Source organism: Brassica oleracea, chromosome C9, assembly GCF_000695525.1.
Source record: "Brassica oleracea var. oleracea cultivar TO1000 chromosome C9, BOL, whole genome shotgun sequence".
In the NCBI taxonomy this organism is placed as follows: Eukaryota; Viridiplantae; Streptophyta; class Magnoliopsida; order Brassicales; family Brassicaceae; genus Brassica; species Brassica oleracea.
The window spans coordinates 52,033,276-52,054,947 of NC_027756.1; the positions used below are offsets into that span (position 1 = coordinate 52,033,276).

At 34.6% G+C, this 21,672-nt stretch overlaps 6 protein-coding genes across 7 annotated transcripts; 2 read left to right on the forward strand and 4 right to left on the reverse strand.

Moving 5' to 3' along the window:
• The first annotated feature begins 2,128 nt into the window (after window positions 1-2,128).
• On the forward strand, window positions 2,129-4,516 carry LOC106313607 (glutamate dehydrogenase 2). The gene is made up of 6 exons (XM_013751468.1): window positions 2,129-2,564; window positions 2,640-2,936; window positions 3,010-3,126; window positions 3,602-3,852; window positions 3,934-4,009; window positions 4,083-4,516. The coding sequence occupies exons 1-6, from the start codon at window positions 2,163-2,165 to the stop codon at window positions 4,353-4,355; spliced, it is 1,416 nt and encodes a 471-aa protein (XP_013606922.1). The 5' UTR covers window positions 2,129-2,162; the 3' UTR covers window positions 4,356-4,516.
• Window positions 4,517-4,793: 277 nt separating this feature from the next.
• LOC106317186 (cyclin-U4-2) lies at window positions 4,794-5,640 on the reverse strand. Its single transcript, XM_013755037.1, has 2 exons — window positions 5,227-5,640; window positions 4,794-5,133 (listed from the first exon to the last, which is right to left on the reverse strand). Exons 1-2 carry the CDS (start codon window positions 5,592-5,594, stop codon window positions 4,851-4,853), a joined length of 651 nt encoding a protein of 216 aa, XP_013610491.1. The 5' UTR covers window positions 5,595-5,640; the 3' UTR covers window positions 4,794-4,850.
• Window positions 5,641-8,063: 2,423 nt separating this feature from the next.
• Window positions 8,064-9,058, reverse strand: LOC106316184 (peptide methionine sulfoxide reductase A2). Its single transcript, XM_013754051.1, has 2 exons — window positions 8,627-9,058; window positions 8,064-8,541 (listed from the first exon to the last, which is right to left on the reverse strand). The coding sequence occupies exons 1-2, from the start codon at window positions 8,987-8,989 to the stop codon at window positions 8,290-8,292; spliced, it is 615 nt and encodes a 204-aa protein (XP_013609505.1). The 5' UTR covers window positions 8,990-9,058; the 3' UTR covers window positions 8,064-8,289.
• A 743-nt stretch (window positions 9,059-9,801) lies between these two features.
• Window positions 9,802-10,897, reverse strand: LOC106313408 (peptide methionine sulfoxide reductase A3). Its single transcript, XM_013751208.1, has 2 exons — window positions 10,470-10,897; window positions 9,802-10,245 (listed from the first exon to the last, which is right to left on the reverse strand). Exons 1-2 carry the CDS (start codon window positions 10,824-10,826, stop codon window positions 9,994-9,996), a joined length of 609 nt encoding a protein of 202 aa, XP_013606662.1. The 5' UTR covers window positions 10,827-10,897; the 3' UTR covers window positions 9,802-9,993.
• A 1,575-nt stretch (window positions 10,898-12,472) lies between these two features.
• Window positions 12,473-15,098, reverse strand: LOC106317225 (mavicyanin). 2 transcript variants are annotated; one of them, XM_013755077.1, is made up of 3 exons: window positions 14,870-15,098; window positions 14,191-14,592; window positions 12,473-12,573 (listed from the first exon to the last, which is right to left on the reverse strand). In XM_013755077.1, exons 1-3 carry the CDS (start codon window positions 15,042-15,044, stop codon window positions 12,473-12,475), a joined length of 678 nt encoding a protein of 225 aa, XP_013610531.1. In that variant the 5' UTR covers window positions 15,045-15,098. The 2 variants fall into 2 exon arrangements, with proteins under 2 accessions (XP_013610531.1, XP_013610530.1); XM_013755076.1 differs by lacking the exon at window positions 12,473-12,573 and having other exon boundaries at window positions 14,154-14,592.
• Window positions 15,099-17,150: 2,052 nt separating this feature from the next.
• Window positions 17,151-20,446, forward strand: LOC106316493 (protein SRG1). The gene is made up of 4 exons (XM_013754394.1): window positions 17,151-17,430; window positions 17,817-18,064; window positions 19,444-19,759; window positions 19,932-20,446. Exons 1-4 carry the CDS (start codon window positions 17,185-17,187, stop codon window positions 20,205-20,207), a joined length of 1,086 nt encoding a protein of 361 aa, XP_013609848.1. The 5' UTR covers window positions 17,151-17,184; the 3' UTR covers window positions 20,208-20,446.
• The last annotated feature ends 1,226 nt before the right edge of the window (window positions 20,447-21,672 follow it).

The window sequence follows — 21,672 nt, forward strand, 5'->3', positions numbered from 1 at the left end:
TCACATGCGATATTGATTTGTGGACAAAACAGTTTGCTTGCAACTGTTATCAGTTCAAAGAAAAGGAAAAAAACATTTTGATGAAGGACTAAGGACTGGGGTTTGGGACAATAGTCCAAGATTCAACTACAGCACAAGCAATTTCTTCATTCATTGTAATGTTTCAATTCTTTTGATTGTTTAGAAAATTAACAATAGATGCACTACACAGGCTTTTGATTGAAATTTTTTTTACATCAATTCAAAAACCAATATTATGAATGAACATAGATTAGTGATCATAGTGCTGTTTGATTATGTTTTATCTCATTGTTTACCAGAAAAAAATATAAGTTAGTGTGAATGAATAATGATTACTACAAACAAATTATAATTATAATTTCTTATCTGTATAAGTAATTAAATATGTATAAATATGTATAAATATGACGGACATGAGTCGCAAATATATATGTATCATCCAAAAAAAAAGAATATGGTTGTGACAGGGGGTGATTGGTAGTTGCTGTAGGTGCTGTCTACGGTTCTATTTATTTCTACAGCACCAAATTTAGAACAACGAAGCTTTAAATTTTTTTTTGAAACCACAGCTCTTGAAATAACCTACAGCTGTACAAGTGTTCTACAGAGCCAAATATCCAAAGCAATTTTTTAGTGCTTTCCATAAAATTCTACAGCAATAAAATCTAAAACTATAACAAAAAATCTATGTCGCCTATAGCGAAAAACATAGTTACTCTCCGTTCAACTCAAACCGTAACAATCAGGTGAAATTTTTTTTAATCATCTTTTTATTCTTTCCCTCTCATCATTGTTTATCAAAGGTGAAACCATTTTGTTTTTATTGTGGAGAAAATGAATTGCGTTCATTTCAATTTTTTATTTTGTTTTACTGTTCAACTACTTTATAATTTTTCCATTCATTTCAGCTATTTTAGAGAAATGCATAGAAGAAACCATTTGGTAAAAGAGAAATCCAAAAAAACTAGTCAAACAAATAAAATTATGTCCCAGCCTCAACCTTTCTAGGAGTCCCACGTACTAGGACCGGGCATTTTATCCGTTAAATTTAATTCGATTCGATCCGAAAATTCCGGATATCCGTAAACTTTCGAAGCAAAACAAATACTAAAAACCAATATCCATTAAAATCGAAGCAAATCACAAATATTAAAATTTTGGAAAGCGGATATCCGATCCGATCCGGCAATATATAAGTACATGTATATCTTGATTATATTTAAAGTTTTTAATGTATAAAATTATATAATTATTATTTTAACATAGGATTTGATAAATTCTATTCACATTATTATTTATATAAAAGTATTACAAGAACACATTTATGACAATTATAATTTTTTTTTTAAGTTTTGTGTTTTTATAATTGTTAACTAAGTTCGAAAAATTTATAAACTATGTAGATTCACTACTTCTTTTAATTTTTATCATATATATCATGCAAAAAAGAGTATTTGTATTAATCAAAACATATGAGATATCCGTAAGTATTCATAAATATCCGCAAATATCTATTTATTTTCTGGATATCCGTTTTTCTAAATATCCGTATTTTTCGGAAGCAAAGCAAATCGAAAAATTAGATATCCGTGACATACGAAGCAAATCACAAATAGTTTCAAAAACCCGGATATCTGATCCGTGCCCAGACCTACCACATACACAAGTTTTAGATGTTTTTTCTTTCAATGTAAAAAATATTTTTCACTTAATCTTTGGAAACCCAAACATTATAAATAGTTTCTCGTAACGCCGAATTCTGATGGCGAAAATTAAAGTCGCAATCTTTTTATTGTTGACTCATTTTTGGTCACATGTTTTAGATGTTATATTAAACTTCTTTTTGTTTATGTGGATTCTTAACATAGATGAGTATATCTATTTTGCCTTTAAAAACATATATATATATTTTGTCATTTTCTTTAATTAGTTATTTTTAAATATATTTTTTTTGGGAAAATTTGACTGAGATCTTGGATATATGTTTGACTTAAAAAAAGACAAAAAGAAAATAGGCAAGAAAGAAAAAGCTAAAAAAAGAAAGCCAACTAAGATAGATAAGGGACAAAAAAGTCATTTTCAAGGATAAGAGAGTTTCTCTCTGGTTCGTCGTCGTCTCCGTCTGACGCCAAAAATATCCAATGCCTCAGATTCAAAATCATCACCCTCTCTCTCTCTCTCTCTCTCTCTCTTCCCCTACAAATACACTTCCTTTTCTCCTCCTTTCCTCCTCCCATCAACTATCAAATCAAAGTGATTCCAATCCCCTTTTCGATCACTTTGATTCGATAAGTTGCGTTATCTTCTCCATTTCAGCAGCCATGAACGCTCTAGCCGCGACGAACAGGAACTTCCGCCACGCGTCGCGGATCCTCGGCTTGGATTCGAAGATCGAGAGGAGTCTCATGATCCCCTTCAGAGAAATCAAGGTCGAGTGCACCATCCCCAAAGACGACGGCACCCTCGTCTCCTTCATCGGATTCAGGGTCCAGCACGACAATGCTCGTGGGCCCATGAAAGGAGGCATCAGATACCATCCCGAGGTTGATCTCTTTTTTACGATCTAGGGATTGGGAATGTCCAAAGTTTTGATTTTTATGATTTTTATTTTTTTGAAGGTTGATCCTGATGAAGTGAACGCGTTAGCTCAGCTGATGACGTGGAAGACAGCTGTCGCTGACATTCCGTACGGTGGAGCTAAAGGCGGGATCGGGTGCAACCCTCGTGACTTGAGCTTGAGCGAGCTCGAGCGTCTGACACGTGTCTTTACGCAGAAGATCCATGATCTTATTGGTATTCACACTGATGTTCCTGCTCCTGATATGGGAACCAACGCTCAGACCATGGCTTGGATTCTTGATGAGTACTCCAAGTTTCATGGTCATTCCCCTGCTGTTGTCACCGGAAAGCCCATTGTAAGAAGGAAAGGCTCTTTGAATTATGATTGTGATTGCCAGCTTTTGATTGTTTGATTCACTTTGGTGTTAGGATCTTGGTGGTTCTCTTGGTAGGGAAGCTGCTACAGGACGTGGTGTGGTCTACGCTACTGAAGCTCTTCTTGCTGAGTACGGCAAATCCATTCAGGGATTGACATTTGTTCTTCAGGTAAACTCTAATCTCACGTCTAAAAGAGTAGGGCCGGGGTCCTGAGGAAACATTCGTCTATGCTCCCCCAAATTTTTGTAAAATAAATTACATTGACATTGCTCCTCGAATTTATTTATAAAAATCCCAAATTTGTTTTTTAAATTTTTTTTAATTGAAATCTTTACTAAATCGTCTTGTACGATCCCAGAAGAGCCTTAAAGCATTATTAACGGGGGTTCTTAGGACGGGGCTCTTAACAGAATATAAGAACCCGACTCTTAATTTTTAACTGAAAATGGTAAGAGTCGGCTCTTAAATAAGAGATTTAAGAGCCGACTCTTAACTTTTAACTGAAAAAGTTAAGAGTCGGGTTCTTATATTCTGCTAAGAACCATATACTAAGAACCATATACTAAGAACCCTGCGTTAATGATGGTCTTAGTAGTGTTGTATTAGAGAGTTGAGAGGTTTGGTTTGGTGTGTGTGATGACAGGGTTTTGGGAACGTTGGAACATGGGCAGCTAAGCTGATCCACGAGAAAGGTGGGAAAGTGGTTGCGGTGAGCGACATTACAGGTGCGGTGAGAAACCCTGAAGGCATCGACATCAACGCTCTTCTGAAACACAAGGACGCAACCGGAAGTCTCAAGGATTTCAGCGGTGGAGACGCTATGGACTCGGAGGAGCTGCTGCTCCATGAGTGTGATGTTCTCATTCCTTGTGCTCTCGGTGGTGTCCTCAACAAGTATGAACAACAACTCTCTCTCTCTCAGTAAATCCATAAGAGATACAACTCTTTCTGATTCTTTTATTTTTTTTTGGTTAGGGAGAATGCTGGAGATGTCAAGGCAAAGTTCATTATAGAGGCAGCAAACCATCCAACCGATCCAGATGCTGATGAGGTAACGCAGGATGATAACAACACTATCTAGCTCATCTATTGAAATCTAATCTGTGTGTTTGATTATTTGCCAGATTCTGTCGAAGAAAGGAGTGATTATACTTCCAGATATATACGCAAACGCAGGAGGAGTGACGGTGAGTTACTTTGAGTGGGTGCAGAACATTCAAGGGTTCATGTGGGAAGAGGAGAAAGTGAACCTGGAGCTGCAAAAGTACATGACTCGAGCCTTTCACAACATCAAGTCTATGTGCCATACTCATTCTTGCAACCTCCGTATGGGAGCTTTCACCCTTGGAGTTAACCGAGTCGCTCGAGCCACCCAGTTGCGTGGTTGGGAAGCTTAATTCTATGGGATTTCCCCATCTATACTCTGTTTCAATTCTCTGTTTTTTTTTTTTTTTTGGTTTCATTGTTGCTGAAAAAGCATTGAGGTTCCGAAATGGAAAAAAAAAACAAATCAATTGAATTTAACAAGTTGAATAAAAAATATTATTTTGATTTTTCCTTTCCTGTGCACAATATATAAACTATTAACTAAATATTTAAAACTGCAAAAATACATTCACTTTTTGTGTATTTATACTGTATACTCTTCCAAAAACAAAAAAAAAACACACCCAAATTTTCTTGCTCTTGAAACTTAAATTTCAAGTTTCTGAAATGTGAAAAATTAGTAAATATAAGGGTCAAGGAATTTCAAAAATCGGTTACACCTTGTATTTCCATGAAATTTTGTAACAGCCAAAAGAGTTTTAAGGAAATCAATTTAAAGTTGTCAAAAATGTTGTAAAATATCCTTCAACACAAGGTTACATAATATCACAAAATGATCTAATGTATCAAACAGCTGTTGTGAGTTGGTTATTCTGATGAATAGATAGTGAATCTTCGTCATACAAACTGATCTGAAGACTCTTGAGAGTCAAGAAAGAAGGCTCTAAAAGCGGAGAGTACATGTTCCTCATATCCATCTCTCTCTGTAGTGAAGAACAATAGTTGTTGTAAGTAGACAACGTCACATTTAACTGGAATCCAATTCCAAATAAGAAATCCAGCTCTAACAAGTTCATCTCCTCTGTGGTTATTCCTCCAATTTTTGCATAATATGCGTTATTGTAGCACCTAAAGTTTATCAAATTCAAATAATGCTTTAGAAAAGTGATTACCGTAGACCATAGTCACCATACAAAGATAGTATACACTGAGAAAACTTACAAGTCATCCATGAATTTGGCAGAGACCAAGACGCTCGTAATGATGAGCCTATGGACATTAAAGGAGTCAATAGGCACAAAAGGCTGCTTTTGTATGAACCGGTCCAAATATATATACGCGACTATGTAACACGAGTCGCTACAGTTTGCGTACTTGAAGATCCTCTCCATATAGCTTCTGACCGATATAGAAGGTTTGGTCAATGCACTGAAAGCTGAGATCCTCTGGTGCTCCCATAACGGACGGCTCAGATCATCGTTCATCTCTGAAACCCTTTGTAGGAGAGATGACATCGCCGTTATAACATTTGGCATGGTCTCAGCCATTGGTTCTTGTTCTTGAATCATCTTCTCAATGTGATCATCCATTGGGGAGAGACGTGTATACTTTTATTTATTTATATGGATTGTTTTTTTTTGTTGGGTATCCTCTTTTGCCTGTCGGTTTGGGTGTTTATATAGAATAAATTAAATTACGATGTATATATATAGACATGTGTATCTATGTATAAATGCTTGGTTTTACATTAGTCATGCTAATTGGGTTCTCACTCACTACAAAACAAACCAAAATTATTTCTTTTGGCCAATGGTTTTGTTGTTAATTTTGCAAATCTATCTTAGTGCCAACCATTAAATTTGGACTATTTTGGCTGGCACATTGGAGACACAATGTTTGATTTAGATTAATAGTCATTTGGTAAGTAATATACAACTAATTTAAGCTCATAAGGAGGAATATATACTTTTATATAAAACTGAAAACAGAAGATTGAAAGAAAGCAAAGGCATGTTAGGTTGGATTTCAACGCTTATGAGTTTCGTCGGTGACTTGGTGAGAACTGCAATGAGAACTTCAATAAGTTCTAAGAAAAAGGGAATAAATAGTATTATCATAACGAATGATCAAACATAATTTCTTTATCTAAAGTTATTGACCATGGGTTATAACCACTAATTTTTGTTTTTGTTTTAGTCAACGTAAGCATTATTTTTAATAAAAATGGGAAGATATTGCTAACTTGAGAGATGTGGTTTTCATTAGGATAAAATTGGTTAACCACCAACTAATGCTCCCTTAACTTTGTTCTGACTTTCCCTTTTCTTGTAAACTCTACCAATGCGTATCTTTAAACTAAAATTATCATCCAGCTTTCAGATAAGATAGTGATGTCATTAAACTTATAAGGTTCAGGTTGATGTATGTAGCCAAAAACTAAGGCTACTTGAGACAGATAAACCTTAACCAACTACTAGCAGGGATAATACTCGAAACTTTAGTTTATGTTGTCAAAAGTCACAAACACATCAACATGCAGATATCCAAGTGTACATTAAAAAGACTTGCCCAATATAAAGGTGTTAATATTACCAAATATCATGCTGTTATATTTAGAGCCAATGAAGCAACATCATGCATGTGGCGACTGAGTGTCGAGTCTGGATCAAGGTGCGAAACACGTTAAAGAGGTAATGAGCAACACGTTGTGAATATTCACTGTATCTTGTGTCTTATATCAATTCCTTCCTGTTTTTTTTTTTGTTCTTTTTATAAATTAATTGAATATCTTATAATTTGGATCCGATGCTTATACTGCTTTGTTTATTTTTCTCATTAATATTATAATTTTATGATTATATATCACGTCTAATGTTAATTACATTAAAACATGGAACGGTTTCTCATTGTTTTTCCCATCAGTTGTAAATTCATATCAATTTAGCAAATCATTATGTCTCAATATTAGGTGAACACGCGTTACCCGTTACTGGTTTTCGTATACGTGTTTCTATTGTTTCGGTAAGAAAAAAGTAGCATGTCTTCATGATGAATATAAATTTTCATAACAGCTGTCAAGAAAAAAAAAACAAAATCTTAAATTGACTTTCCAGTAATTTGGTTGACAATATGTATCTAAATTGGAAATTTTATAAATTTAAAAAGGAGAAAACATTAACATAAATCACGTTCAACTTCTCAAAAAAATACATTGAAGACAATAATATATTCATCGAAAATATAGCCAAAATAACTTGATGAGTTTTGGTTAGAAGTTGACAAAAAAAATGGAAAAGTGATTTAATTTAGAAGATTTGGAAATTAAACCAAGTGACAGTAGTTATCTTTTAATATTTATCTTGTTAGTCAGATATCAAATATCCTTTTGAGTTTTGAAAATATCTGAATATATGATGTCATATGGTTACTTATAAACGTCATAAGTGGTAAGTACATCTAGATTGTTAAGAACTTTGTATTAAAATTCGAAAATTTTATTTAAATAACTATATAAGAAAAAAAGTTTGAAAATGATTTATTCTTGTGAAAATTAAAGAAGTACAATGATTCAATGAAAACATAACATTAACTACGAAATTAACTCTCTGGCTTCTCATAACAGATGATAGTGGTAACAGCAGGCTCTGGCACCAGACTATCAGAGAGTTTGAACTATTTACGTTACAATTCAAGTAGTGTGAATAGAATATCCGTTTTTCATTCTTTTGCAGCCTTTTCTTCTTCCAACCCATATCTCAAAAAGCGTTACATACAGCTGATAGAACAGAGGCCGGCCAATGGATGGCTGTGTCCTATGAAAATTACCACAGATTAAAGCCAGTTTACAAGAAATAAAAAAATTACCTCAGAAACATCGTAAAACTTTATAAATTTGGACATGTTGGTTATAACACATCATGAATGGAAAAGTGGTATGTATGATGTTGCAACAATATTTCCATAGTGTTTAATTAGGGGCAGATCCATGCACAGCTTCAAGGTTTCGAGGCCATCCATCCGTTCAAGAAAATTAGAGAATCGTAACACACAAATATAACTACATAAGCAAGAGGTTTAGGTTCTAATGATGGTACTTACTAATTATTCAAACATACATCAGTTCAAAGTTGAGAAACTAAGACAAGTTACACAGTTGAGATGATCCCACACATGCATCTTTACTACTAACTGAGACTTACAAATTAACACACACACACACATACAAACAGATACATATTCTCTGAGAGTCCTCTGTTTTGGGGGAAGAGGGACAAAGGCTTTTCCTCAGCCAAAGCAGCTGATAGGGTCTTTGCAGCTCTTTGCAGGGGACTGTGCATGGCCACTCTTCTCACCTTTGGAGAGGTAATGCTGATGGTATTCTTCAGCTTTGTAGAATTTCTTTGCCGGTAATATCTCACTCACAATCTTCTTCTCCAGTTTCTTCTGTTGGTTCTCAAGAGACTCGCGTGCTAGTTTCTCTTGCTCGGGCGTGTAGAAGTATATACCTGAACGATATTGAGCTCCCACAAGTTTTCCCTAAGACAAGAACGCAAAGTTGCATTACCGTACAAGCCAAAACATTCAGAATAGCAAAAAAAAAAAACAAGAAAAGTTTGGTTACCTGACGATTCAAGGTGGTGGGATCATGCCTAGACCAGAACAAATCAAGAAGAGTCTCATAGGTGCACTCATTAGGATCATACTGAACCCTTACAACCTCTGCATGGTTCGTTGTGTTGGTGCAGACATCCTTGTAAGAAGGATTGTGAGAGATACCCTGAGTGTACCCAACCTCAGTCTCTGTCACGCCAGGGATCCTCTGGTAAGCAAGCTCCACCCCCCAGAAGCAACCGGCGGCGAACTCAGCAAACTGGTTTCCCGGCGCCGGTACATCGTTGTCAGGTTCCTGAGCTAACGGAGAAGGAACAATGGCAGGTGTATCTACTAGTTGAGGCTCTTCTTGAGCTGTAGAAGAAGAACCCATTTTGATAGATAGGTGTGAGAGAGACCTGTTCGGTGATGTGTTTAAAAGTGTTAAAGTGCGTGTGATGGTGAAGCATCTAAGATGGTTTATATATAAAGAAAGCAGTAAAGAGATGACCCACCTACCAAAACGCTAAATAGCGTAACAAATCAGCGGCACACAATAAAAATACATTCAATATGGGAATAGGTTGGTGAATTTTGTTACTTACAAGATGCATACAGCCATGATTCTTAGCAAGGTTAATTTTGTTGTTTAAAAGATGTATACAACCATGATTCTTTACAAGGTGAGTTTTGTTATTTAGAACTATTCTCCAACTTGAGCAGGCCTCGTGGTCCCGTGGTAGTGGATGGGTCTTGGATGCAAACACATTCTGGGTTCGATCTTTCTGCTGCGGAAATTAAGTCACATTGTTTTGTTCACTACGGCTGCAAATATGTCCGTATGAACACTTGGGAGAGGCTTGTCGTGGTATGCAGCTCTCACCCGGAGGTTAGGTCTATGTATTTAATAGATTCGAGTTTAACTATTTTTTTGGTTACGGAAAAAAAAACTATTCTCCAACTCATTTTAGTTTTTACATCTATAATAGCATCTAGAATCAAACGCTAATTCAACTCATCTATATGATAACTATTAGAAAAAATAGCAATTTCTATTTTCTTTTACCCTTAACAGCAATCTCTGTTTTTTAACTCAATATTTGGAAAATGTTACTTTTAAAAAAAAATATTGGAGTATTTTAGAGAAAAATAGCTAATACATTACAAATGGTCTTGCAAGATGTATACAACCATGCACAAATTGACAATAAGAAACCAAGTGTCCTACCATTAGCCCGTGGCTATATCCATTGGAATTTTTCTTTTGTCCATAAGATTCTCTTATTCATTCAATAATTTGAGAAACATCAACAAATAATCGTACAAACGGTAAATTATGCGTTACATAGCTTTTACACAAAAGTTCATAACATCCTCAGAAGCAGAGGAGCTCAGGTTTTAGCCGTAACAGCGGATTGGGTCGGTGCAGCCTTTGGCACAGGACTGCCCCATGCCGTACCTTCCACCCTTGGACAGATACTGCTGCTGCTGCTCCTCGGCTCTGTAGAATTTCTTAGCAGGCAAGATCTCAGTCATGATCTTCCTCTCCATTCGCTGCTGGTGACGTTCTAGTGACTCCCGGGCTAGTTTCTCCTGCTCTGGTGTGTAGAAGTAGATCCCGGATCGGTATCTGGTTCCCACATCATTTCCCTGACTCACACAGTTTAAGCCATAAGCCAAAGTAATTGACTGTAGCATAACAATAAGCTATCTATAAAACAGAGTACTTAAACATTCCTAATGCAAACCATCTCAATTTCAGAACACAAGAACCAAAAAGTCTGAACCTTTACAACTTCAACCAATCTCCAACAGGTCAAAGTTTGACTTTTGGGACCAAGTTAAGAGAAACCCACCAAGAGCGTACAACGTACCTGGCGATTCAAGGTGGTGGGATCATGCCTGGACCAGAACAAGTCAAGGAGAGACTCAAAGGTGCAGCCTTTGGGATCGTACTGAACCCTGACGACCTCGGCGTGTCTCGTGGTTTCGGAACAGACGTCCTCGTACGAAGGATTGTGGGTGATCCCTTGTGTGTATCCAACCTCTGTCTGAGTCACCCCCGGGAGCCTCTGAAACGCCAGCTCCACGCCCCAGAAGCATCCGGCGGCGAATTGGGCAAAGTGATTTCCCGGCGCCGGAGAGTCATCGTCAGATCCTTGAGCGATCGGAGACGGATCCGTACTCGTTTGCCCGCCTGATCCTAAACCGAACCTGTTGAGTATGTTCATGGAGAATTTTCTAGAGAGAGAGGAGGAAGATGAGACGCGAGAAAGAATATAGACAGCGAAACGGAACACGAGTCTTCTTGTGTGAGGCGCGTTTGCGTTTTAGTGGTGGTCACGATTAGAATTGGCGAGTTGCTCGTTAAACCGAACCAAATAAAGTTGAACCAAAAAAATTTAAGTCGAAATCAAACCAATTTTTCTATTGTATTTATCCAAATAGAAAATAAGGTGGGGGTATTGGATTTAGAAATTTGATAGAATTTGAAGGAATTATGGTTTCCATTAAATTCTAGTGTTATTCAATTGTGTATTTTATCAATTCTTTTAAATTCTTGTGTTATTCAATTGCATATTTTATCAATTCATTTAAATTCTAGTGTTATTCAATATTTGTTAGATTTAATAGGAATGTCATTTGAAAAGAATTTAATGGAAAATGTAATGTAAAATGCAAATGATCAATTCTTTGCTTTTATGAAGGGATTTGTTATTTTTAGAACCAATTTGACCCCACGGTAACCCACTACGTCTTTAGAAGACATATCACCTACACCAGCCCAATTTCATGTCTCTCCTCTTCCAAAACTGGAACCGAAAAACTGAAATAGAATCAAACCAAATTATTCGAAACCAAAATCGGACCGCCTCAAATATCTGAATGGTTTCTATATTTCTATATCTGAATAACCGAATCGGAAACGTAACCGAACCGAAAACCGAACGGTACCCGAATATCCGGAAAAACAAGATTCAACACTTTGATATAAAATAAAATGTCATCAGTTTCACTCAACCCGAATGTCCATGGCTAGTTCACCCAAAAAGATTCCTTTAGTAAAAAAAATCTATCTACAAAAAGTAAAATTTTCCAAAGTGTTTTATTTTGGTAAAAAAATATCTAAGAGTTAACTACTAGTTGTGTATTTTTTTGTTATCATTCATAGCGTTAGTATTACCAATTGAATTCCATCAAATTAATTTACATTCACTTAAATTCTATGGCAAAAGGTAAACATAAGAATTAGACAATTGCATTAAAATCTCATAAAATCATTTAAAATACTGCAAAAGTTATTACATGTGAATTCTTTCAAATTCTTGAATTCAATACCACCCCCTAAGTATTTAAAAATGAAAATAAAATTGTGGAAGGTTTAAAAGATTCTACACCGAAGTCTGAGTTTCAATTCTGGCGCAAAGAGTACAGTGAGAAATGAATTTCACATGACGGTTCAGGGTAATGAAGTTAGACGTGAATCCTCGTAAGGCAGGTAAAATTGTTGGTTGTAATATCGTCTATCGTCTATGTAATGTTGTCACAAAAATAAACCTCAAGAAAGAAAACGACCAAAATAGTTCTTTTTTATATTTTGAAAATTTTAATTTTTAGTTTTAATTTTTTTAAATTTGAAACCCTAAACCCAAAACCACACCATTAACTTTAAACCCTATGTCTAGATTAATTAACCCTAGGATAAAAATGTATTTTTATTCTTTAACAAAAGTTATTTTGGTCATTTTCTTCATTGAGTGCTATTTTGTGACAAAAACTTAAAAAAAAATGTAATCCAATTAGTATTAAAATAAAATGAAAATAAAATTAATGTGTAAAGTATATGTAATCCAATTAGTATTTTTTTAATCCAAAATTACACCAAACCAAAGTAACTAAACCAAAGTTTCACATAATCGAACCAATACATATATGCGTGCATGCATTGTATACTGAAAACTCTTATTTTAGTTGTTACTCGATATATAAGTCCATAACAATGGAAAAGCAAAAACCATCAGATATACAAAAGTCCCTATACTAACCCTCCCACCGTAGCCACCAACGCGGGCAGCCGAGCTAGCAACGCCGGTCGCAGGGTTATTCTTCTTAGAAGACGGTTGAAGAATTCCTACGGGAGCAGCTCCGGGAGCTCCCACAGGGGCCAGTGTTATTGAATTAAAGATTTCTATTCTGGTTTATAATTACTTTAAATTCTACTGTTATTCAATATTTGATAGATTTTGTAGTAATGTCATTTGAAAAGAATTTAATGGAAAATGTAATGTAAAATGCAAATGATCAATTCTTTGCTTTTATGAAGGGATTTGTTATTTTTAGAACCAATTTGACCCCACGGTAACCCACTACGTCTTTAGAAGACATATCACCTACACCAGCCCAATTTCATGTCTCTCCTCTTCCAAAACTGGAACCGAAAAACTGAAATAGAATCAAACCAAATTATTCGAAACCAAAATCGGACCGCCTCAAATATCTGAATGGTTTCTATATTTCTATATCTGAATAACCGAATCGGAAACGTAACCGAACCGAAAACCGAACGGTACCCGAATATCCGGAAAAACAAGTTTCAACACTTTGATATAAAATAAAATGTCATCAGTTTCACTCAACCCGAATGTCCATGGCTAGTTCACCCAAAAAGATTCCTTTAGTAAAAAAAATCTATCTACAAAAAGTAAAATTTTCCAAAGTGTTTTATTTTGGTAAAAAAATATCTAAGAGTTAACTACTAGTTGTGTATTTTTTTGTTATCATTCATAGCGTTAGTATTACCAATTGAATTCCATCAAATTAATTTACATTCACTTAAATTCTATGGCAAAAGGTAAACATAAGAATTAGACAATTGCATTAAAATCTCATAAAATCATTTAAAATACTGCAAAAGTTATTACATGTGAATTCTTTCAAATTCTTGAATTCAATACCACCCCCTAAGTATTTAAAAATGAAAATAAAATTGTGGAAGGTTTAAAAGATTCTACACCGAAGTCTGAGTTTCAATTCTGGCGCAAAGAGTACAGTGAGAAATGAATTTCACATGACGGTTCAGGGTAATGAAGTTAGACGTGAATCCTCGTAAGGCAGGTAAAATTGTTGGTTGTAATATCGTCTATCGTCTATGTAATGTTGTCACAAAAATAAACCTCAAGAAAGAAAACGACCAAAATAGTTCTTTTTTATATTTTGAAAATTTTAATTTTTAGTTTTAATTTTTTTAAATTTGAAACCCTAAACCCAAAACCACACCATTAACTTTAAACCCTATGTCTAGATTAATTAACCCTAGGATAAAAATGTATTTTTATTCTTTAACAAAAGTTATTTTGGTCATTTTCTTCATTGAGTGCTATTTTGTGACAAAAACTTAAAAAAAAATGTAATCCAATTAGTATTAAAATAAAATGAAAATAAAATTAATGTGTAAAGTATATGTAATCCAATTAGTATTTTTTTAATCCAAAATTACACCAAACCAAAGTAACTAAACCAAAGTTTCACATAATCGAACCAATACATATATGCGTGCATGCATTGTATACTGAAAACTCTTATTTTAGTTGTTACTCGATATATAAGTCCATAACAATGGAAAAGCAAAAACCATCAGATATACAAAAGTCCCTATACTAACCCTCCCACCGTAGCCACCAACGCGGGCAGCCGAGCTAGCAACGCCGGTCGCAGGGTTATTCTTCTTAGAAGACGGTTGAAGAATTCCTACGGGAGCAGCTCCGGGAGCTCCCACAGGGGCCAGAGATGGGCCATTGCCTTCGACATTGACTTGTAGCCTCATACCAGCGAAGCAATGAAGCCGGTTACCGCAGAGAAAGAACCTGTCTCCCGGTTTGGACAGAGCTACGGTCGTGTTCCCATTTGTGAAAGTACGGATCGGGTCTGTAGAGTTGCATCTTTGGAAGTTGTCTTTTGCCACTTCGTAGACACTATGCGTCGATGAGTATTGGAACACTTGCAGTGATAGATAGATTCAAGCAATTATAATTAGACTTAATGCATTTTCATAAGTGTAAATCAATTACGTAGCAATCATGAAATGTGAAAAAAAAACAAATTATAAAGTATAATGTGAAAAACAGATTGGTGAAAAATATTAATAACTAAAGTAATTAATTAGGGGATTTGTGAAACAAAATCATAGTTAATTTTGAATCTTGATAATGTGAAATGGTTAACTAATGACTACGTGTTTTGAGACGGTCGATGGATGCGAGTATTTGATACTTACTTAGAACATCACCAACAGAGAATCTCTTGCCTAAAGTCCAGGATTCAAGATCGGAGCTTATGTCCCAACCAGAGGTGTCTCCCACAAAGTATGTCGTTGCATTGCATCTTGTTATCACTGAAATCCCAATTATACAGAGATAGAAAAGAAATAGCATCGTCGACGTCTTCCCCATAACTCACGCAACCTTATGTTTTTCAATAAGTTGAGTTTTTGTTTTCCTGTATTGTTATTCTTTTATAGATGCATATATGTGTGACTGTAAATATATGTGTGTATAGGGGTATAAGTAATACTATAAGGCTGCTCATAGGTGGATAACCTAATATCACAACCACCATAACATATCTATGATCTGCTTTGTTACCTGGCCTTTGCATTTTATTTTCTTAACGATGTTTTCGTGTTTCATAATTCATAGGATGTCTGTGTTGTTAGGTAAATTCCACAACCCTAAATTGCTAAATCTAGATCTTTATGATGGCATCGGACAAGTAGTTCAAATTGAACATGCCAAAAACAGCTATGCTAAATATAATACAATTAAAAACGAAAAAAAATTCAACTAGTGGTCTTAAACAAAAAGAGTAAAATACATTATTATCACAGGTTAAGTATAATATATGTATGTTTATTAATTATTATGCACCATTGCTCATCTTCTGGAAACACTCTCTTGGGATTGGAATTTGTATTGAATTGGGGTGTTGAACTTCTCGACTAATCGGGAGTGTTTCTCTTAACCAAACACACCTAACATGCATCCAGAGAATTTCCAAGTAACTCCTTTTTAATGCATAAAATGAAAACAAAACTATTGATTTTTAGTATAAAAATTATAAGGAAATTGCCAAAAATACTATATTCATAATACCACTTTTTATGTTTAATTTAACTAGTTTTATCATCACTTTTAAAGAGGAAAAAATACATTATAATTCTAGGGTCAACTCATCTAAATAAATTATTTTAAAATATTTAGGATTTTAATAAATATTTTAAAATAAGATGTTGTATGATTTTTGGAATGTGAAGTTTAGCATTCTAATAAATATATAAATAATTATTTTAAATTTTTTAAAAAAAAAAATAAAATAGCTTCCAAAATAATTTTCGAATTTCAAAAGAAAATTTGAAAAAAGAATTCAAATTTTTATTTTAATTATAAAAGGTTTGAATTGAAAAAGTATAATTTTTATTATTTATTTAAATAATTATTTTTTATATATAAAGAGAGCAAGGATATAAAAATATTTTGTATGAACAAAATATTTCTAAAAATGTCTGTTTAATAATGGTAAACATTAATAATGATATTAACAAAATGGTAAACATAAAAATTCTCCAAAATTATAATACAGTCAAGGTTTTTACAACAGCTACGAGAAAGCAATTGTTTTGTCCTAAAATATAATTTCTAAATTTATAATATGATAACCAACTTTTTGTATTTGCAAGTTTTATCTACCGATTGTGAAGTTATAGAAGTTGATGAGTATACAAACTTCTAAACTTCCTAAAATAATATTTTACTAGAATCACTCTATAAAGTTTATTTTCTTTTGATACTAGCGAGTTGTCTTTTTTTTTTTGTAACACTACTAGCTAGGTGACTAACGTGTTATTATGTAACGTTAGCTAATTGTTCTAAGTAACTGTTTTAAATTACTTTTCTATCATGGTCTTTTGATGTCAGTGACATCAGACATACTTTTTGTCCTAAACTTTATAGATAAGGTTAATTAACTAGAAAAGGTGAAATTTCCCACTGCATGAAGGAACCGGTGCAATACAATACATTTCACCTAGACCTCGCACAAGGCCATATAACTATGATAAAATCATGTTTTGCACCCACAGTTTCTCACGTTCATTCCCTTTTATATTATTATTTTTTTATTAATCTGGGCTATCCCAGATCTACGAAAGGGCCCAGACTAATCTCTAAGAGAAAGTGCAGCCCATGAAAAAACTTTTTTTCTTTCCGGGTATTTAAATGGACCGAAAGCAATATAGCCAATATCCATCTTAGGTGTCAAGGAATAATGTAACTTAGTTTCGCATAGCAGGTGGATCGAACTTGAAACGTGTTGGTGTCCCAAACGCTTCTCCTTACCACTTGACCACAAGCTCCCGGACCCCTTTTATATTTTACTTATTAATAATGCACATATAGAATCAAAATTCTACCTTACCATTACTCATCTGACGGCTACCAAACCATATATATATAGAGGAGTCATTCGTACTTCCATTTATAGTTTTCCATATCATATTAACAAACTGTTTCCCAACACTGAATTTAAAACTCAACAATGGAGAATGAGAAAGGTGAGAGTTCAAGTATATTCAAAATGGGTAATTCTGCACAGGAGAGGAGTTTACCGTATGTGCCAGATTGTTACGCTGTCCCACCTTCCTACGAGCCACGTGATGCGCTCGATTCAAATTTTGAAATCGTACCAACGATCGATATTTCTCGCTTGAAAGGCAGCGATGATGAGCGTCGTGGGGTTATTCAAGAGCTAAGTTCAGCATGTCAGCTTTTCGGGTTTTTTCAAGTACGCTATATATTTTCATATAATATATGCAAAGTCGTAGAATTTTGAGTTTTTTGTCCCGAAACAAATTGTCATAAACAAATTATTATTCTGTGGAAATATCTTGGTCAGATATTTTCGTGTTGTTTTATAAGATATATTCCATCCAGTGGATGCTGGCTAACTAAGATTTTAAAACCACGTCATATTGTCAGCTCTCTTATAGTCGGTCGAAATATCTACTCTCTTAGTCATTGCAAAAATAAATATCAGCTGTCATATGCCGGGGCAAATCCGGTTTAAACGGATTTTTTGGTAAATTTTCTCTGAAATCAAGATTTCTCTGTTCTCCTCCCAAACTGATTCATTTTTTTCCGTCTTATTCTTTGTTCGTTTAATATACTTAGATAGTGAACCATGGAATCAACCAGAACATACTAGACGATGCATTGGAGGTTGCGCACGGCTTCTTCGAGCTGCCGGCGAAGGAGAAAAAGAAGTTTATGTCGAACGATGTGTATGCACCGGTTCGGTACACTACGAGTATCAAGGACGGTTTGGACAAGATTCAGTTCTGGAGGATATTTCTGAAGCACTATGCACATCCACTTCACCGTTGGATTCACCTCTGGCCTCAAAACCCACCCGAATACAGGTTTTATTTAATACTACATCATTTTGATAATTTTCCATCATTTTCGTATAAATATCCGTCATAGTAATCACACTTCCCCTCATTTTTGGAACTATTTTGCTATGTTTTTCTTCTTTTCGGTAGTGTATTAGACTATTGATTGAGAAATTGTATAAACGTACATAATTCTACAAATCCATTTTTACCAAAAAAGACATTTCTTATTACCGTTTTGTTTTACGTTATTTTTCTTTCTCAGACCGACCGTGACTATCACATAGGTAGCATATGAATTTCTTTTGTTGATTAGACTAATATTATTAGACTATTGATTGAGAAATTGTATAAACGTGCATAATTATACAAATTCATCTTTGCCAAAAAAAAAGACATTTCTTATTTACCGTTTTGTTTTACGTTTTTTCTTTTCAGAGCGACCTTGTCTATTACATAGGTGTTGGAACTCGTTTTGACAAAGTGGTGTGGACCAATTTTCCGATGGGTTTTTCGACGGAGACGTCTGTCGAAAGAACCGGAACTTGGGCACAATGCAATCGTCACTGTGAACACTATGAGTTAGTGTATTTGGTTGTCAAAATCAGAGTTGTGTTGAATGAGAAATGGAGGTCCAAAGTGAGTGACTTGCAAAACTTATAAAGTTTTAAATTTGGTTAAATATAAAATATTTAGCAAATTAGATCACTTTGGATATATGGGTTGGAATTTGAATTTAAATTTGTTAATTGGACATTATGTCAATCAACTTATTTAGTTATTCTTATTCATGATAATTTGTATATTTATATATAAAATTATAAACCCAAGCAAAGTATAATAAAGGTTGTTGAATTGGTCAAAATCAAGACATTACTTTGCAAAGCTAACTTACAAGAATCTTGGAAATCAATGCCATTACTACAATTGATTCGTACGTTGGCTGACTCCTTAGATTGCATAACGTGCACTTCCTTTTGATTATAAAAGGAGAGCACTTGTGTAGAAAGCAACACACCCGAGACAATTATTATTATTTTTTCTTCTTTCTCTTTGATATTTTTTTTGAGTATGAGATTATACACAAAACTAGTTTCGCCAGACTTCTGATAGAGTGACGCAAATCAGAAGATTTTTTGCATTTGTATCTTGGGACTCATTACGTTATCGAACCGTCGCACTACGGGACGTATTTTGAGTTAAGGAAAGAGATAATATTTCGCCTCTGCAGTTGTATCATCATTTTCTTAATATTTGGTATAATTTTTATCAAATTTATTCTTTACAATATTCAGTTCTCCGTCGTTTATATAATACGGTCTGATCAATAGGTACCTTATGTTTTCTTTTTAGTTGATTGGCCATCGTATCTAGCATATGTGTGTATTTACGATTTCGTATTTTAGGGAAAAAATGGGAAAGTTTTGCGAAGAAGTGAGGAGTCTATCTCTCGAGATAATGGGAGCGATAACGGAGAGCCTAGGACTAGGAAGAGACTACCTGTCGTCCCGGATGGACAAAAACGGCATGCAAGTCATGGCCGTCAACTGTTATCCACCGTGTCCGGACCCTACGACGGCTCTAGGCCTGCCGCCGCATTCAGACTACAGTTGCATTACCATCCTTCTACAAAACTTAACCGGTCTCGAGATCTTTCATCTGTCGGCTCACGGTGGCTCTGGCCGCTGGGTTCTTGTACCAGAAGTCAAAGGTGTACTCAAGGTACGTTCCAACGACATCGGTTAATATCTAAACCGATGGACACTACGTTAATTATACCGACAACCGGGCTCATGTGTTTCAATTATTTCGGTTTAGACCGAAAGCTATTTATTTATTTTTGATTGTTTTTGTTAATAAACAGGACTCTGTTTTTGTATTGCTTTATTATTAGGTCCATATCGGTGACCATGTGGAAGTGCTAAGCAATGGATTATACAAGAGCGTCATTCACAAAGCTACTTTAAATGAAGAGAAGACGAGAATCTCCCTCGCGAGCTTGCATAGTTTGGGTATGGACGATAAAATGAGTGTACCGTACCAGTTGGTTAACAATGAAAACCCGGCTCGGTACAGAGAGAGCAGCTTTAACGATTTTCTTGCTTTTCTTGTCAAGAATGACATCTCTCAAGGGGAAAGGTTCATTGACACTCTTAGAATCAAGGACTGATCGAGTTAAAAAAAAAAAAGGACTGATCGAGTTATAGCACGTTGGTCAAGTGTAACAGGAAGAAAGACTAGTTTGGTTTGCTACGCGATCTATATAACACAGTTCATGTCCTCGTTCCTTTAGCCTGTGTGATAACGTGGACATTATAGAGATCAGAGGCATGCAATATATATATATGTGTGTGTTAAATTGTAATGCCATAAATGCTGTTTTAATGAAATCGAAGCATTTCCTTCCCTATTCCCAAACTCACTGATACCGAAATATATACAAGCATCTAATTGTATCTCTCTGTCGAACATATTTAAAGATTAGAGAATCAATTGATTTTGAACAGAATGATTTTACATGAAAATTTGATTTTCATACTTTTGTGATAGTTTGGAATCAATAAAAAAAAGAAAATTAATAATGTAAAATCATGAAACGATTGCAAGAGTTTAAAAACTGACGACGCTGCATGTATTTGACCTTTTTCGAAAATACAAATAGTACATCTTACCAAACAAAAGAGGCTAGCTGACATATACTAGTTTTAATTGCTTAGAACAAACCGTCGGTTTATAGAATCTACAGTTTAAAACAATTAAAGTGAATATTCAGAAGAAGAAAAAAACAATTAATTAAAGTGACTTTATTAATTAGGAAAAATAAATTAAGCTACATTTTGGTGGAACAAGCTAATTTATGTGGTATTATCTCCTACTTAAATGTGATTTCTTTGACAAACGACTGTAAAATATAAATATTGGAAAACCTCTAACAAATTATTTCTCAACCTACCAAGTTTACAAAACAGAAACGGCTGTCGAGGATATAAAGGATGTCTCTCAACACCTGTGCCAGATGGTGCTCCTCTCCTCTTTATTATCATAAGCTCATCTGATTATCATTTACACGTGTGCCTTCACATGCAATTTTAACCACTCGTGTGTTTTCTAATGTTTTTCACTCTTTACCATGTATACTGATTACTTATTAGTATTACTCACGGTTCAACAACACCAAAATCAAAACACCATTGCCAAATATTTTAAATTATATTCGATGTCATCTTAACGTTGATCAGCGTTTCTCAAAAAGAAAGAAAAACGTTGATCGAGAGTAGTATATGACGGCATAATTTTTAGACGTATTTGAAAAGATTATCGAAATCGTTTCTTTAACCCTCTTCCGTTGCCGACTGGGCGTTAAGAAATTCTTCCACAGTATATATGTTCATGTCACAAAAATTAACTGTAACGTTAATATATGGGTTTGGCGTTTTTCATATCAAAAACTTTACAGAGGGTTAAGTTCAAAAAAAAAAAAAAAAACTTTACAGAGGGTAAAACCATTAAAAATATTCTCATTATTTCGGTTTTCCATCTATAAAATCCCGTTTCAGTTTCCTAAATTTTAAATGTTATTCCTAAGATGAAATCTCTATAGTTCTTTTTCTTCATTTCGAAATTAATATGTATTA